General features: G+C 32.7%; 7 protein-coding genes across 7 annotated transcripts; 4 read left to right on the top strand and 3 right to left on the bottom strand.

The window, feature by feature from the left end:
• Positions 1–4163: 4163 nt before the first annotated feature.
• NAEGRDRAFT_52981 (uncharacterized protein) lies at positions 4164–6573 on the bottom strand (the record flags this gene model as incomplete). Its single annotated transcript, XM_002671287.1, has 2 exons — positions 4164–5008; positions 6261–6573. 2 exons carry the CDS (start codon positions 6571–6573, stop codon positions 4164–4166), a joined length of 1158 nt encoding a protein of 385 aa, XP_002671333.1.
• Positions 6574–8540: 1967 nt separating this feature from the next.
• Positions 8541–10079, bottom strand: NAEGRDRAFT_59484 (uncharacterized protein; the record flags this gene model as incomplete). The annotated part of the gene is made up of 1 exon (XM_002671286.1): positions 8541–10079. One exon carries the CDS (start codon positions 10077–10079, stop codon positions 8556–8558), a length of 1524 nt encoding a protein of 507 aa, XP_002671332.1. The 3' UTR covers positions 8541–8555.
• Positions 10080–10638: 559 nt separating this feature from the next.
• On the top strand, positions 10639–11715 carry NAEGRDRAFT_73667 (uncharacterized protein; the record flags this gene model as incomplete). The annotated part of the gene is made up of 1 exon (XM_002671338.1): positions 10639–11715. One exon carries the CDS (start codon positions 10639–10641, stop codon positions 11713–11715), a length of 1077 nt encoding a protein of 358 aa, XP_002671384.1.
• Positions 11716–11831: 116 nt separating this feature from the next.
• On the top strand, positions 11832–13724 carry NAEGRDRAFT_73666 (uncharacterized protein; the record flags this gene model as incomplete). The annotated part of the gene is made up of 1 exon (XM_002671337.1): positions 11832–13724. One exon carries the CDS (start codon positions 11832–11834, stop codon positions 13722–13724), a length of 1893 nt encoding a protein of 630 aa, XP_002671383.1.
• A 240-nt stretch (positions 13725–13964) lies between these two features.
• On the top strand, positions 13965–14372 carry NAEGRDRAFT_73665 (uncharacterized protein; the record flags this gene model as incomplete). Its single annotated transcript, XM_002671336.1, has 1 exon — positions 13965–14372. One exon carries the CDS (start codon positions 13965–13967, stop codon positions 14370–14372), a length of 408 nt encoding a protein of 135 aa, XP_002671382.1.
• A 302-nt stretch (positions 14373–14674) lies between these two features.
• On the top strand, positions 14675–16135 carry FM154 (uncharacterized protein; the record flags this gene model as incomplete). The annotated part of the gene is made up of 1 exon (XM_002671335.1): positions 14675–16135. The coding sequence occupies one exon, from the start codon at positions 14675–14677 to the stop codon at positions 16133–16135; it is 1461 nt and encodes a 486-aa protein (XP_002671381.1).
• A 535-nt stretch (positions 16136–16670) lies between these two features.
• On the bottom strand, positions 16671–18138 carry NAEGRDRAFT_73663 (uncharacterized protein; the record flags this gene model as incomplete). Its single annotated transcript, XM_002671285.1, has 2 exons — positions 16671–16727; positions 16945–18138. 2 exons carry the CDS (start codon positions 18136–18138, stop codon positions 16671–16673), a joined length of 1251 nt encoding a protein of 416 aa, XP_002671331.1.
• Positions 18139–18176: the final 38 nt, after the last annotated feature.

Genomic DNA, 18176 nt, shown 5'->3' with positions numbered 1-18176 from the left:
TTTTTCTTTTCTCAATCTATCAATTTCAGAATTGGCATTATTCAACATTTTCTGATATTCAACTCTCACCTTTTCAATTGCATGTCTCTTCTCTATTTCTTTATCACTTGAAAGCTCTGAAAGTTCTTTCTTTACATTTCCTAGTTCATCAGATATTCTGTTTTTTTCCTCTTGAAGTTCACTATACTTTTTCATTAATTTAGATACTTGTTGGCTATGCAATTTCTTTTCTTCGTGGAATCCAACTTTTGTTTTTGAGAGCTCTTCATTCTCCTTTTGTAGTTTTTCAAGTTCAATTTTTAGGGCTTTTTTTGCTTTGATATGGACCTGTATTTCTTTTTGAAGGTCAATGATCTTGTTTGCTTTTTCTTGTCTACCCTTTTTTGTTTCATCAAGTTCCTTTCCTATTTCCTCTAACTTTTTGGTCCATTCCTGCCTATCTTTGTTTAAAATTTCTTCTTTCTTTGAAAGTTCTTCTAACTTGCTTTTCAGTTTTTGATTCTCGGTTACAACTTGGTAGTGCGTATTTTGGTTGATGCTGGTTTTGAGTTGGTCTTGGAGCTTTTCTTGGAGTTTTTCCTCTTTTCTTTTGAGTCTCTCTATTTCAAATTTATCCACATTAGTTTTGTGGAGTTCGAAAGCCATTATTTTTTCTTCTGCCTTGACTAGCTTGTTGGAAATGTTTTTAACAGTTTGTTCAAGATTTTCCTTTTGTTGGTTGAGTTTTTCCATCTTTTTTTGTTGGAGAGTGAGCTGCTTTTTCATTGCATGTTCAGAGAGTTGTCTCTTAAGTTTTTGGCACTCGTCTCGTTCTGAGATGAGCTGAATATGCATTTCATTTGCTGCTTGTTTGTGCTCCTCAATTTCTTGATCTAGTCTTGACTTCATCTCATCAAACTGGAAAATGTTAAGTTCTTAATTAGTAATTATGTACTTACAGTCTTCATAGCCTCATGTAGCATTACATCTTTTTCCTTGAGTAGATTCTCTAATCTTGAAATTCTTCCTGTTAATATTTTAATATCATTTGTCTTTGCTGCAATCATTTCCTCCACCTCCTCAATACGAACTCTTAATAATTGAAATTTAAAAGAAAGCAAACAACTTACCCAGCCTCTGGTGGAATTTCAGGTTCTTCCTGATTTTCTATTTTCTTAATATTCTTCTTCAAGTTTTGCAAGAGATCACTGTTGTCATTATTAAGTCTTGATTGGAGTCTAGACAATTCTTGTTGTGATTCAAACTTGTCTTTCATGTGTTCTTCTCTTATTTCATTTATTTTCTGCTCATACTCCCGTATGGTGGTCTCTTTTTGGTCAAGCATTTCATTCAAATTTTCTATTGTTTTTTTCATATTTTCAGAGAACTTGTTAATTGATTCAAGGTCAACCTCATGTTCATGCACAATCTGGTCCTTATCTAGGATTAAATTCTCTATAATAGCTTCCTTTTCTAGAAGTAATCTTGTATGGTCGGTAAATGCTTCTAATTTTTCTTCAGTTTCTTTTAATTTTGATTCCAAACTCTTGATCTTATTTTCAAGTTTGAGTTTAGCTAGTGTTAATTCCTCGATGGTGTCTATTTTTTCTTCCAAACTTCTTTCCATTGATTTGCAAGAAACTCTATAACTCTCCAAACGATGTTGTAACTTTCCAAGTTGAGAATCCTTGTCTGAATTTGAAGATTGAAGTTGTGAAATTACAACATCCGTTTGTTTTTTCTCATCTTGTAAACTTCTCTTTTCTAAAATTTCACTTTTAAGCGCAGATTGCAACCTTGAAATCTCATTATTGAGGAATTGTATTTCCTCATTCATATCCGCCATTCGTTTTTCTGACTCTCTTTTCACTACATCTATTGTACTTTCCAAGACTGAATGCTCTCCATGATAATATGTCTGTATTTTTGTTGCATCTTCTATGAGGGATTCATTGTTGGATTTAAGTTTCTCGATGGCCTCATTCAATTTTTTGATAATATTTTTATAGTATTCTTCTCTCTCCAAAATAATTTTCCTCAATTCGAGAGCTTCATGATTAATTCGAGGCTCTTCCTCGTATTGAATAGTCTGGCAACAATTTTCTCTTGTGTTAGCAGTAGCAGATAATAGTGATTCCAGATAGGCAATCTTTCTTCTCAAATTTGCAATAAGATCTTCATTTTGGGTATCATTTACAATTAATGTTTGCGTCTGAGAGTTTCTATAGTTATTTTCAGTTTGAGATTCGGTATTATTTGTTTCTACATTTCTTTGGCTGGTTACGGTTTCAACTTTCTGTATTGGTGGTGGTGGGGTTGTTGGGTGTAGTACTATCTGTACCTGTACCGATTTATCAATTGCCTTTGGTTTATGAGCATCCTTTTGAACATACTTTACAACTGGGACTTCCTTAATAACTTCTTTCACAACCTCTTTTTCAATAATTTCGGGAGGTATAGTATCTGTCTGTATTTGAATTTCAGCAAAGTTTTTAAGAGCATACTTTTTCAAATTTTCATTCAGTGGTATTCCCAGCTTGTTCCTCAAATACTTGTTGTCTTCTTCGTATTCTTGTATTCCCATAATATAAGTGTTAAGCTTAGTTTTATACTCCTCTATATCCTTATCTCTTAGAGATATTTGCTCTCGTAAATATCTAATTTCTTTCAAGGCTTGATCTAGACCTGAAACACCTTTTTCATATTCACGTAATTTTGCTTTGATTGTGGCCACCTCATTCTCTCTGTCGGACACACTCTTTGTCAACTCTTCAACAGTTTTAGATTTTCTTGCACTTTCAGAAACTGTTTCGTCCAGAGTCGAGGTGATAGCTTCTAATTGTGAATTGAGTTTTCGTATTTGCTCCTGATATGTGTTGATCTGATTAATAGAGGTGTTTTCACCCTCGCTTCTTCCATCCGAATCAACTTTTCCTTGACTCTGAACTTGGTGCTGATGATGAATCTCCTCAATTTCGTTTTCTAACTTGTAAATAATTGCTTCCTTTTGATAGATCTTTTCTTCTAGTTCTGTAATCCTGGATTCATTATCTGATGACAGCAGTTGAACTTTTTCAAATTTCTCCTTCTCAATATTCAAATCTCTTTCGAGTTGGGAAATATATGTCTGAAGCTCTTTGATTTCATTAGTACTATTTGAAGAGTGTTCTTCCAAAGTTTTAACTTTTTTCTGTACTGCTGAAGTGATGGATTGTTTCTCCTTTTCAAGCTCAACAATGTTTGATCTTAAAATGTCCAATTCTTCCTCTAATTTCTTGTTTGTTCTACTCATTTCTCTTGTGAGAATCTTACTTTCTTGGAGGTCTCTCTCGAAACTAGATTGGTTTGAACAATTCACATTTCTAAAATCACTTACTTTGTTATTTTTGTTGTCATTTCTTCCATATCTTTAGTTTTTCTCTCGTTAACCTTTGTTGCATTTCTTAATTTTTCATCTAACGCTTTGATTTCATATAGTAAATTTTGTCTTTCTTCTTGAGCTCGTTCAATTCCCTTTTTACTTTTTACATTTTGATCCATGTCAGTTTTAAGTCTCAAATCCAAATCCTTATTTTGCACATTGAGTTCATTTACTTCACTTTGTAGTCGTTTGATTTTTTCATTAGCTTCTCTAACACTTCTTTCCATGTTAGAAATTGTAACTGTTTGTTGTTCCTGTAACGATTTTGTATCTTGATGACTCCTCACTTCATTTTCCAATTCTTTTTGTATTTTCTTACTTTGTTTTTCCAACTCCATTATTTCCCCTTCTGAAGATTTCTCCCTATCCTGCGAAATTCTTTTACATAATTATCACTCAATAATTTTTGAATACCTACTCCAATGACATTTGTGTAACGTAGAATAATTTTATAAGGTCATCAATTGATGTTCCCTCAAGAACAGGAACTTGGAGTTGCAGCAGCTTTGGAAAAAAGTCTTCAAAACTACCAGCTTTGTTTTCTTCAATATAACCGTTATCCTGTAATGATAAAACCATTCGGAATCTTATAATTATGTAATTTACTTACCATAGCTCTCTCACATTGAGCATACAACCTATCTATCATACCCCAATACGTTTCAGAATTGATATCTATGAGCTTTGGCTCAATCTTTATAGTGTCCATTTTTTTCTTTTTTTATTTCCCGCCAAACCTTGTACATAGTTTTATTAATAGGAACTATTTTAATATCTGCTTGTATTTGGAAGAAAGAAGATTTTCGAAAGGGAAAGTAGTACCCTGCTTAATGATTCCCATTTCTTTGCTCTTGTTCAGATATCTTCGTTCCAATTCTGGATTCAAATCGGTCACTTCTTTCCTTGGCTTGCTGTATGAGAGAGCAGATGCTGGCCGTTGAGCATGTGATCTGTTGTTGTTGGTTTGGTGAGGGATTGGTGTTGTCGATGTACTCATCGAGTTTATATGTGGCAATGTTGAAGAGCTTGAACCAGTTCTAAAACTCTTAAAGTTTGTTTCCCGAAGAATCTCTTTAGTTCCGTATTCATCTTGCCACATTTCTAATAGCGATACAGTAGGTGTAGGGGAATGACTTGAATCTTTCTTTTGAGTTTTTTTGATATTACTTTGGACCGTTAAGCCAAACTCTCCAGTACTGCCTAGTGAGAATATTGATTCATCCGTAATACAATTATTTGAGCTAAACTTGTCACCCATGAGAATAACTGGACTATGGGTCGAGCACATCGAAGAACTTCTTGTTCCAAAACTGAATCCTGAATTTGATCTTCTTCTATTAAGGGGACTATTTGAAGGGGTAGTATTAGAGTACTTTTGGAGAACCAATTCTTTCAATCGTTTTTGTGTATCATTGCTGGATGGTTGGAATGGTATGGTTTGTCCAATCAAAGCTGTGTCAATATCATAGTGATGCTTGTGGGCAAGAGGTATATACATCAAAGGATTTATAGTTCTCTTTTCCCCTTCCATCTTCAAATATTTTGAACTAGCTTGACTAATTAGCGTGTCCACAAATTGTGCATTTTCATTCTTACTTCTAACAAATGCTAGAAGAAACAATAGAAATCTCTGAATTCTAGTCAAAATTAAATATCGTCTTATTTTCTTTGCCTTTTCCTTTTTAAAAAAGATAAGATATCTAGTTAAAAATTCTCTGAATGACCCAACATTGGAGAAACAAGTATTGTTTCCAAATGAAAATTCCTTATGACTAGCTACTAAATCTTCCTCATATTCCAAAAGAATAGATCTAAATACTGACGGTGTTTGCTTACAAAAGTAGAGAAGTCCTTTAGCTGATGTTTCTTTCAAATAACTCAAAGGATTACTCTTTGAAAAAATATTGAGATAATGATTAATGATTATTTCTGGGTTTAAATTTGAAAAAATATATGGTTTACAAAGAATAGATGTAAGCATTTGAAAACAAGTTATTCTCTGATATAAATAGCTGTTGTAATCTTCATTGCATCTAATTACCTCAAGAGCTTTGTTGTAGAGTATATTCCAAAAATCGAATATTGGAGAATTGGCTAATTAAATAATTAATTCAAAAAATCAAAATCAAAACATACAATGCTGTGAGTAGGCTTGAATTAACAAGACCACTCGTCCAGATAATGAAAAATCGTTTGAGGTAACATTTTCAATAACCCTACATAATCTCTTCTCACTTACAATTTTCAAGTTTGCATTACCAGAGCTTTCGTAGTTTGCTATCATTCAAGTTAAATTTTTAATGATTTTCCAATAATAACTTACCACTATTTACATACGCAATAATAATATTAAGGCAATAGATTAATGTCCTATGCTCAGATCGATCGGCTCTTTCCAATATATCCAGTAGTTTGTTGATAGCACCAGATTGAAGAAAATGTTCTCTAAATTCTGTTGTTTCAGAAATAGCAGATATTATTAGTAGGGTACTCATAAAAATATCTTGATATTCTAGTGATTTTGCTGGAGTTATCATGAAACATTTTACAGCTGGTTTAACAATACCATAATTTTTTACGAAACTCAAAGCATAATCTCTATTTGTCATTATCCTAGCTAATGCCTTAACTCCCCAAAGCTTTGATTTGATTTCCTTAAAGGTCAATTGGGGAATTAGAATATCTACACCTCTATATTCAATAATCTCTTTTTTAAACCTTTCCATATTGCAAAACTGATAGAGAACTTCATCACAAACCCTCCTTACTGTTGTACTAATAGTTTCTCGCATACAAACTAATAGAGAGTGGAGAAAGGTATTACTGAACATATTTTCATTATCATGTACTGCCCACTTACTTGCAATAAAAACTTTTAGTACTATAATTTGAACGTTATCACATCCAATAGAGTTGATTATCCATTCTGTAAAGCTCAAACTTTGATACTTTTTTATAATCCTAATCATTAATTCCTCCTTCTTCAATTCAATACATTCCTTCACAGCACAATCGAGAGTCTTTACAACAGTATGTTTGAACAGATAATCCGTTTCAAAATGCTTTCTCATTAATAGTGATATCAGTACTTCATCTACAACAATACTGTCATTAATATATTGATTATTTACAAGATTGTAGCAAGTTTTTGCTGCGGCCCTCTTAGCTTCCATAGTGACATGAGATGCACTCAAAATATTTGTTAGAATATTAATTAATTGAAGTTTTTCATTTTTAAACATGTTCGCCCCAATACTTTTAAAACGAGATAGGTTAGACAATACCAACGAAAGGTGGGTTAGTATCTTTACTGATTTTGAATCCTTTCCTCTGATAAATTTTGAAATTAGCTCTCCCAGAGACTCCAATCCCCAAACTTCCACAATTCTTGTTGCACATTCTCCTACATATTGTTAAAAACCTTTAAATTGTTTAAAACTCACCTCTTATATTACATGTAGCTAGAGTTTTACAAATTTCTATTAACATTTCCGTATTTTGGTCTGGTTTAAGGGAACATAATATAGGTAACAACCCTCCATCACTTACAAATCTGATTCCACTTGTAGGATATTTTGCTAATAATCCAATGCATCTTGTTGCAAGAATTTGACAAGGAACATTATGGAAAGATACTGCAGATGCCAGACGTCTGAAACAATTTTTTTCAGCAATCAAGTAATCAACCTGAGCCTTTTCTTTGCAAAGATTTACCATTGTCATCAACGAATTTTTAATAATTTCCACATTTTCACTTGTTTCAATTAGATGAAAGAGGGCATCTACTGCATCAACAACAAGTGCAAATTTCTCTATTTTAAATTAGTAAATGTTAATTTCATACTTACTCTCCTCCGAAAGTTCAAGAAAAATTTTACTACTTTCAAGCTTTGCATCCTCTCCTCCTTTTGTGGCCATCGAAACATAGTAATCAAGGGTGCCTGATCCCCGCTTATTTGATAATGGCATTCTTTTCGATGAATATTTTTAGACTTTCCCGCTCAAACAACATACAAAAAAATGCCAGTAATTCACGAAGAGTATGTGACAACCAAGTTCTCTAGTTATGGATCGAAGGGTTCTATTATTTTAATAATATTGTATGCAATTTTTGTTTTAGTGATGCCCTATGTTGTTCCGTTATTGACAAACAGTAAGTAACTTATTTCGGAACAGATTTCAGAATAAGTTTGTGCAGAATTGTGGATTGATTACTCCAATATTGTTGAAAGACCTAGAGTCACCTTTACGCAGAGAGTGATTACCTTCCTTTCACCATCAAGTTTTAACTCAGGTTACAAGTTATGGACTAGCAACAAAAATGCTAATTCATTAATACCTAACAATAATTTCGTATTTCCTGTATTTACTTCAACTCACATTAGTTTGGCGGATCGTTTAGTGGATCTTACTAAATTACACATAAGATATGGAGATTATTATCCAGACGATGTAGAAACTTTTCAATACCAATTTCAAATACCTAGGTTGTCTTCTGACTCTTTTTCTAGTATTGACATTTTGATGGAATTTGGAATACTTCTGGCTGTAAGTTCTCTTTTTCTTTGGAAATACAATCCCAAAAGAGATACAAAAATTTAAATGTCACCGGTCTAGCTCATATCAAGACAGACACAACAAGATGTTCTCAAATACTCATCAATGGAGCATTAAAATTGAGACAAAATTATGCTTTTCATGGAACTGATCAAGTTTTAACATATGCTGATCCTATTATTGACTTTTCTCAAATTAATTCTATGGATGAATTATCTATTTCAAATTTTATTCAAACATTACATGACAGAGACAGTAAGTTTTTGGAAACTAGTCAATTCATTAAGTTGATAAGTTGCTGGAGTATTTTCTCAAGAATCATCGTTTTGCAAGAAAGGACCAGACACTTCGACAGATTCTTTGGAAATTAATATTAATATTAAAATTCCAATTCAGAGCTATTTGTATGAGGTGGAATGGTTTGAAAAAGCAAAGTTTGCTTGGATTCAATATGTGGCCTTTTTGCCTCTAATTTGGTATTTGGGTTGGTGGGTGAAAAGGATTTTCGTTCTCAAAGGTTTGGTTAATTCCAGAATGGTACCACCAAACAAGAAAGTAATATAATCTAGAATGAGAATTTTATAAAAATAATAATAATTTATTGATAATCGACGTACTCTCTCAAAATGACTGAAACAGATGTTGGTGGAATAGCACCAAATTCACACAAAACCATATCTACATAATGACAAGGAGTAAGGTCATAAGTTAAATTTACGATATGAAGGTTAGGAATAGATTCAAAATTTTCCATGTTATACACTGTTTCCTTGTCATCAAACTTGGTTACTCCTTCAACCTCCAATTGTCCAATTTCATTACTAGACAAATAATTAACAGTGTGGTGTCTTTGAGGTGTTGTACTTAAATCTACTAAATCATATGGATCTCCCAACTCGTTAGTTGTAATGGAATCCAATTGAGAATGAGCACTAAATTTGTATGTCTCACAACAAACAACCACTGGAATATTAAAAGCCTTTGCAGTCATGGCAACAACAGCTGTACCTACACGTGAATAAACATTACCATTGGACAAAATTGAATTTGCACCCAAGAACACCTTTGAAACATCCTTCATGACATATGTAACAGCATTAACGAGAACAATCGAACATTTCACACCAGCTCTTGTCAAACGTTTTACGAGCTCTTTACCTTCATTCTTTGGTCTGCTATCAACAACAATTACAGATATTTTCTTGCTTTGAGCAGCCTCTATAATCATTTTTTCTAAAACCTCACTTAGTGCATATGTTAAAATTGTATCACCATCCTTAATACCATTAACTCCTTTCTTAACAATTTCTTTTTCAGGAACTGAAATACGTTCTTCAATATATCTATCAACATATTCTGAAAGAGCTTCTTTTCTCTGTTGATGTGTACGAATGTAAGATTCCTTGTCAATTTGATGCAAACAATATTTAAATCTTCTCAAAGCATTTTTCATTCCCACGCTCATTGGTCTACATTGTTTTAAGTGGTCAATTACAGAAGAAACAAGCGGATCCAAACATCTACTGAATTGCTTATCTTCAGGAATTTCAGTATCATTAACAAGCTGTTTCAAAACAGTGAACATAGCAAGAGTTCTAGCATTGCATCCAGTAATTTGACCACTTGCATATTGAATTCCGAGTTGAATCACTTGAGGATGAAGTTTTCCAGTGTTGATTTCTGTTTGTTTTGGAGGTTGATATTCTGGCAAGTGAGAAGAAATTCTATTTTCCTGATATTTCTTCTTCAAATCTAGATAAAGTTTGTCTCTTTGTAACAATTCCTTCTTTAATCTCTCGTTTTCTTCTCTCAACCTTTGATCGGAAGCGTTTGTTTGTTGACTTGTTGTTGGGTTGGTACTATTATTCGTAACATTTGATGGCATTGTCGGAGTGGTGATATTTTCTGCTTCTTCTTTGGCTTTTAATCGTTCTTGTCTCTTATTATTTTCGTTTGTTTCAAACAATTTCTTTCTTTCCTCTTTAGACAATCCACCTTTTTGTTCCTTTGCTTGTTTCTTTTCCATCTTTTTAGCTTCTCTTTGTTTTTTCTTTTCGTCGGCAGTCATTGTTCTACCTTCCGAATTGTCGCCTTCCTCTGGAGCGTTTTGTGTTTGTTGCATTTTTAATTAATAAACGTTTTAATATTTTATTATTGTCAATCTTGTTTTTATAATTCAAGGAAATATTATTAGAAGTAAATTTTAGAATGCATAGATATTATTTGGTTAAATAATTAAAGAAGGTTGATTGTACACTTTAACATGTTTTACAAGTATAATATTTAAAAATATAGAAAATATTAGAGTACAGTTAATGAAGTAATCATTAATAAAATACAATATAAGAGTAAGATGGAAATGTTCATCACACCCAGCAAGTGATCAAGGCTCTAGTTCAATACATAGATTGCCGGAAGCTAATTTGTTGTACATTAAAAATCTTTAATAAATCATTCTTTCATCTCCCGCCAGTCATCACCCGCCAACTTTATCACATTTAAAAAATTAAAAAAAAAATGGCTTCAGTTACCAACGATCAACTCAAACAGTATTATGGTAGGTTTTGATGAAATTAATTTATCAACAATATTTAAATATTGACCAAACAGAGAAACACTTTCCTTTTGATTTGCTTGTACAATGGCTCCATCCGGATGGTAATCAAATAGTGAACAGAGAAATGTCCTACTCGTTTAAAGTTGTGAATCCCAAAACCAATCAAATGGATACCATATTTTCAAGATATAAAAGCATAAAGAATGCCACCGATTTAAAAGAGCAGGTTACAAAGTATTCTAATGTACCTGTAAAGCTGGACATTGGTCCTGTCTACAATCTGCCAGTAGCCAAAAAAAACCAAAACCAAACTGTTTTGATACCTGTAGAAAAAGAATATTGTATTGATATTGATATTTCCGACTATGATGACGTTAGATTTTGTGGTTGCACAGGAGGAAAGTATTGTAAACAATGTTGGAGATTGATGAATTGTGCTATGGAAATTTTGGATCATTTGCTAGTTGATGTATTTGGTACTAAACATTTGATTTGGGTTTACAGTGGTAGAAGAGGTATTCACTGTTGGGCAAGTGATGAACTTCTTAAGAAAATGAATAACGAAGGCAGATCTTCAATTTCTAGGTTTATACACATTTATCAAAGTAGCTCTATCGCAGGAGAAAAACAATCAAGAAGAGTCAATCTAACTGGAAATGCTCATCCTTCCTTTGATATTGATTCTATTGTTTTCACCACCTGTGAAAAATATTTCATTGAGATATTTATTAATGATATGGGAATTTTTGACGATGAATTGATCATGCAACAATCAATACCTTATTTATTGAATCTCATATATATCAGCGAGGTAAAGACAATGATACAAGAAATACTAGAATCTGGAAAGAGTGGTACTGATATTTATTCTCAAATCAGAGACAAGTTATTACGTGACAAGAAAAACAAACACTTTTTATGGGAAATAGTTTATTCATTTGTTTACCCTCGTTTGGATGTTAACGTATCAAAGGGTTTTAATCACTTGTTAAAAAGTCCTTTTTGTGTTCACCCAGATACAGGTAATATTTGTGTTCCTATCAAGCATCAACACTATAATTTCTATCCAGATACTCATGGAGCACGTTTACATGATCTTCTCTCAAATAATGACAAGAATAAGTTTAGTGACAGTGTAAAGATTTTCAAGGAACACGTACAGTCACTTTCCAAGAGTTTTAAGTCCTCCCTTGATTTTTAGTCTTTTCTGACATCATATTTGTTGAATAAACAAACTCTTTTGATTCACAAATTTATTTGTTCGTTTTAAAATAAAATAAATTTTCAAAAATAATTTAAAAATTAAAAACAAAAAAAATGAGCACAGACAATCGTCCATCACGCAGGCTGATAAGAGAAGACATCAGAAAGAGATTGGTGCAAAATCCGAACCCTGAAGTTATCGATCAAATAGACACATTCATGTTCCACTATCTCCACGAAAGAGGCTTTCATAACGTAATTGAAAGGTATGTTGTTTTAACCATTGAAAATAATAATTCAGTTAGTCTGGAAGTAGCGTTAAACTTGTTCAATAAGAGAAGATTGATCCGATTTATCCAAGGTGGTGATTTTGAAAAGGCTATTAATTACCTTAACCAATGCAAAAAATTTATACGAGATGCTGAATTTAACACTGTTATGCGTAGAATTCTCTATGCATACTTTCCGTGTTTAATGTTAAAAGGAGAGACTGCCAGAGCTATGAAGTTGATTACTGACATGGAAAATATGGGTCTTTATGATCAGGAAGCTAAACTCAAGTATGGAGATTTGTTAAAATTCGAAAAACTTTCGAATGTGATCTCAAGAGAAATGGTAATCAGTAAATGTGCAGAGGTTGTCACAAAAGATTTGGAAAATATTGAAGATCATTACGGAGCAGAAAACCAAGACATTCCAACAAAATATGAGAAACTAGATCCTACTTCATTAATCTTAAATATGAGTAATGTATTCAACGCAGAGCCTCCCTCTTTCACACAAACAGGCAATACATATCAAATGGTAGTTGACAATCAACCTTCCAGTATTTGGAGTGACTATTCTCGTACTGATAGATCTTCTACTAAAAAGAAGAGATCTTATTATGAATATGCCACCGAAAATCCAGGAAATATTGTTGCTAATATTCCAGAACCGTCAACTCCTTCCTTAAATCAACAAAAGCACAAATACTCTATCTCCATTTTGGATACTGCTGAGGTGTTCAAAGCACCTGTGCATACTATTATTTATGCACCTCCTCAAAAACCACCAAAATCAAATTCTAGGTTAATGTTCTTATCAAAGCAAGGAAATAACTTGTCTGCAAAGACCTTCAAGACAGCAAATGAAAAATTACAGGATGTTCCAAATTATCTACTGGATGCAAAATATGCTAACTTTTTACAAACCAAGAATGATTTACTTCCAGCCTACACATTTGGTGTCAATACAGTGTTTATGGAAGCAGTGAAGGATGACAAATTTTTATTATTTAAATTGGAAACAGACAAGTACTTTTTATGGGATGCACAAATGGTTGATGTTAACATGACATCAATTTTAGTAGAAAAAGATACAAGCAAGCCTCTTGTTGGAACATTTGATGGTAGATTGGCATATATGAAGTACGAACACGAATTCACTTCTTTGATTAAACTTGGAGATAGTCCAATCATTAGATTACTAGATTGTTCTGAGGGTGATCTTAATCTTAAGTATGCTCTTGCAAGAAATGGGTGCATTTATAGGGTTGATATTAATGCCAAAGGGGAGGTTCTACCAAATACAGTGGTGAAGTATGACTCAAACATTTGTCAAGGAAATGAAATTCCAGAACTGCACATTAATCCTGACAAGAAGACAGAGCTAGTTCTTAGATGTGGTAATTCCATTCAAATAATTACATGTGGAAAAAAACCAAATGCTGGAGTAGTTCAGTTTTCGAAACAACACTCCAAAGATATTCCAGATTTAACATGCATTTGTTTCAGCCATGATGGATCATATATATTTTATGGTAAGACGAATGGTGAAATACAGGTTGTTACCACTCCAAACTTGTTACCAAGAAGTACCTTGACCACCCTTTCGAATGACTATGCTACCTGTATATCTTATTGTCCAGATCTAAAAGATCCAACACAGCCAAAGGAATCAACTGGTTATCTTGCTATTGGTACCAATTCAGGCAAAGTTGTATGGTTAAGTTTAAATACCAAATAAAACTCAACTATGTATTCTCCCGCCAAATTTTGTACTTTTTGCAAACAAAAAAAAATGTCAGAATTTGAAGGTGGGTTGTTTGGAGAAGATATTCTTCGGACCCCAATCAAGAATAACTATTCAAAAACCGATACAAATTACTTTAATGTCCCTTCTTATTTTTCATCACCAATTACCGGATGTTCTTCGGATAGTACTTCCTCTCCCAAAGATCAAGGGAAGAGACTTTTAGGAAAAATGATGAAAAAAGCAAACCTTAATACTTGTTTTGATGATGATGAATTAGATAAACTAGCGAGTGAAATTTCAACAATTAGTAGTCCAATTTCATCAAATTTACTTTCAACACCAAGTCCAAAGAAAAAGAGAGCGAAAACTGTAGATACTAGTTTATTGTCATCACCTCTTTTATCAGAAGAGGAAATATCAATTAGTACTGATATCACATCCATCAACTCTTACCACACAAGAGAGGTTCAATCCAATGTGTCATCTCTTAAATTAGAATTACAAAAGAAAAAATTAGAATGTGAGAGAATAAGGAGAGAAGCTCAAATGCAATTAGCCCAATTAGAGCAGGAGAAGGAAAACGAAAAACATTTTTTAGAAATGGAAATTCTCAAATTTAAAACTCAACTCGAACAGTAAGTAGCAGAACAACTTTGATTAATAACCCTTGTAGAAATGAAAAAAAACTTGTTCAACTCCAAAATCAATATCAGGTTTTGTTAAATCAAAAAAGTAATGAGGTTACAGATGCAAATACAAAGATTATAGATCAAGTCAGGAGAGAAACAAGAGAAAGTATTTCGAAATATCAAGAAGAGAATGAGATACTTCATGATAATCTTAGATTAATTAATGAAAAGTACGAGAAAATCGTGCGAGATTCTGATCACCAAAAAAGATTGAATGACGATATGAAAAGAGATTATTTGATTCAAATAGATATGCTTGAAACAAAATGCCAAAAGTTATTGGATGAACTAAATGGAAAAACTGTAATGGTGGAAGAAATTAAAACCAAAAGTGAAATGTTTGATGCAGTAAAGCTAAAAGCCTCAAACTATGAAGAAGAAGCCAGAAAATGTCAATCAGAATTAGAATTGGTAAAGAGATCCCTTGATATTGCAAGAGAGGAAAAAGAAACACTTAATTTGGAGCTTACAAACCTTAAACAACAAGTTGAACTACTTAAGAATGATAAAATGTATCTAACAAAAGAAATTGAAAATAACTCAAACAAATCGAGTAAGAATGAGGATGACATTTTGAGATTAGAAAATAAGTTGAAAGAAATGAGAAAAGAAAAAAAGACACTTTATGATAAACTATTATCAACAAGAGAGGAGTCTAAAACTGAATATGAAAGAAGTCTTCAAGAAGAAATTCAAAAGCTAAAGGAAAAAACTCAAAAAGATTTGGATATTATCAAGCAAAACTCACAAGAAAATTATGAAAGAGAGAATAGAATGTTAAAAGAATCAAAAGATGGGGCCGAAGCTCAAGTAGAAAAGTTAAAGAGACAAGTGGAAGACCTAAAGGAAACTAATACTAATGTTATGATGGAGTTTAGAACCCTCCAAAGTACCCTGGAAAAGCAAATCAGTGAGATTAGGACACAAGCAAACCTTAAAATTTTTGATAATGAAAGATTGCAAGTGTCTCTTATGGAACATGCAGAAAATCTGAAGCAATCAAAGATTGAAAGTGAGATTATGAAGAAAAAATTAGATGTTCTCAAAACAGAATATTATTCTTTGCAGAATTCAACTGGAAAAAAAATAACAGAGCTGGAAACAACTCTCAGTGCTGTAACTAAGGAATTGAACCAATACAGAGACCTTGAAAGAGATTTGGACAAAGTTATTGAAACATACTCTCCAGATTATCAAGAAAAAGATGGTCATGAAAGAATACTTAGTGAGTTAACTGCGCTAGTACCAACAAATATGGGAAGAAGAGTAAAGTACAGTCTTTACCTGGCCAGAAAAGTTTCTGACTTGGAGAAACAATTAACAGAAAAAAGAGAGAAAGAGAAGAAAGACCAATCAACTATTTCAATGCTCACTGAAAGATTGAACAAAATGAAAAAACAATTTGAAACCTCATCAAAACCATACAACTATCTCGTCACTTCTCTTGAAGACAAAGACAGAGAAGTAGAGTTGATGAGAAAGGAATTCAAAGTTATTGAAAAGGACTTGAAACATTTTAAAAAAGAAAACGACAAGCTTAAACGAACCAATATCAAACTAGAACAAGATTTGGAAAAATTGCTTGAGCAAAAGAGTGTTACCTCAAAGCTTCGTGATTTACTTGTAAATATGAAACAAGACCAGGAAAATTTCAATCCTTCTGCTGCCGTTGTTAGCAAATTTATTAGGAATGGCATTACAGAAAGAGATTAATTTTTGTGTTTGGCTAAAAATTCTGCATGTTTTTCTACTTCCTTATGTAACTTTTTGAGAGCAGACTTGGAGAGTGGTTGTCCTTCAGCATCATGTGTGGGAATACCGTTTTGGTCATATTGAGAATAATGCTTGTCTTTGTGTTGGGGTATTTTCTTGAAATAGTCAGAAACTGAAATGGAGAGTTTTAGTTCAACCTCTTGTTGTCTCTGAGCTAATTTGAGGGTGTGATGGTCGGCAACATTTGAGCCAATATCTTGATTACTGACATCAAACCTCCAAACACTTTTCTCTCCACTTCTGTCGTCTATCCTTATACCCAATTCTCTCAACTTGTGATCCCTCAAATCGTCAATGAGTTGTAAGATTTTTGTCTGTTTTGGATCTGAGAGCAGAGCCTCTTTTCTTATTGTAGCTCTAAACTCCATTAGCGTATCAATGATTCTAGAAGTGAATGGATGGTTAGCCACCTGTTCTTCTGATTCAATTTTAGAAGGGATTGTTTTGATGGTTGATATCTGTAATCCCAACATATTTAATAAATTAATAATGTATGAAGAGGTGTTTTCGAGAAGTTCAGCAGCTTTGAAATCTTTTTGAATATTGTTATTTGTGAAAAAAAGGGCATTAGTAATGTTAATTATTTCACATATTTTTGACATTATTGTAGGAGTATTAAAATCATCACAAATAGCATTGTGTATTTCTTGCTTTAAAATAGCTAGTTTCTCCATATAATTGATAATCTCGGTATTCCATTTTCTTATAATAGTATTACTTTCCTCACATTCTTGCTTATAAAATGAAACATTATGTAAAAAATCAAGTATTCTCTTTTCAACCTTAATTGCTTCTCCAATGGCATCTTCATTATAATCCAAAGTTTGATTATATTGATGTAGCAAACAGAATATTCTAAATTGGTCTGGGCTATACCTTTTCAAAAAGTCCTTAATAGTAATAAAATTTTTTAAAGATTTTGACATTTTGAGTCCCTTAATGTGTAAGTGTCCAACATGAATAAAATAATTACACCAATTTGTTTCTCTACTGCAACAAAAATGAGCATGATTCTTTGCTTCACTCTGGGCTATTTCATTGTTATGATGTGGAAAAGCCAAATCAATTCCACCAGAGTGAATATCAATAGTTGCAGCACCACTCTTATTATTAAAAATATGGTCAATCATGGCACTACACTCAATATGCCATCCTGGTCTACCATATCCCCATTTGCTTTCCCAACCCAAATAATCCCTAGATGTGAATTTCCAAAGTGCAAAATCTCTAGGATCCTTTTTCTCCTCCCTATGTTCAATGTGTTCCTGTTGAATTGATTCTTGTGCATTATTTGGAGAAAGTTTTCCATAGTAATGATCATTTTGTTCAAACTTCTTAGAATCGAAATAAACACCACCATTTGCAGTAGTATAGGTAAAACCATTTTTTTCCATTTCTTCAACAAACTGTTTAATTTCTTCAATGTGTTCTGTTACTCTTGTGTACACATAAGGTTGAATTACATTCAATTTTTTCATATCCTCAATAAAATCAAATTCATATTTACGAGAAATTTCCGAAGGTTGTTTTCCAAGCTCAGCTGCTCTTTTAAGTATTTTATCATCAACATCTGTAATTCCCATAACATGTAATACAGGATAGTTAAAATAATGGGCTAAAATTCTATAAATAATGTCAAGACAAACATAATTACGAGCATGACCCAAATGTGTATCATCATAAACTGTTGGTCCACAAGAATACCAATTTATAACTGGCACATCCGATAATCGCTTAGCAATTTTTAATGATACTTTACTCTTGGAGAGAGTGTTATAAAGAGCAACCGGGGTTGTTATATGTTGTGAGTCTTTAGGATCAAACCATCTACTATTACAACTTTTGCTATTGGTTGAATAGTTGGCATGTTTTGGTTGTTGGAGTAGTCTTGTTAAACCGGAAGTTACCAACACTTTTCTTCCTACACCAACAGATTTTTGCATTTTTTTTAAAATTTTAAAATTCCATTATCATTCTCTTT

This window comes from Naegleria gruberi (assembly GCF_000004985.1).
Source record: "Naegleria gruberi genomic scaffold NAEGRscaffold_62, whole genome shotgun sequence".
Classification (NCBI taxonomy): Eukaryota; Heterolobosea; class Eutetramitea; order Acrasida; family Naegleriidae; genus Naegleria; species Naegleria gruberi.
Note: the sequence above shows the minus strand (reverse complement) of the source record. Positions and strands in the feature narration are given on the sequence as shown.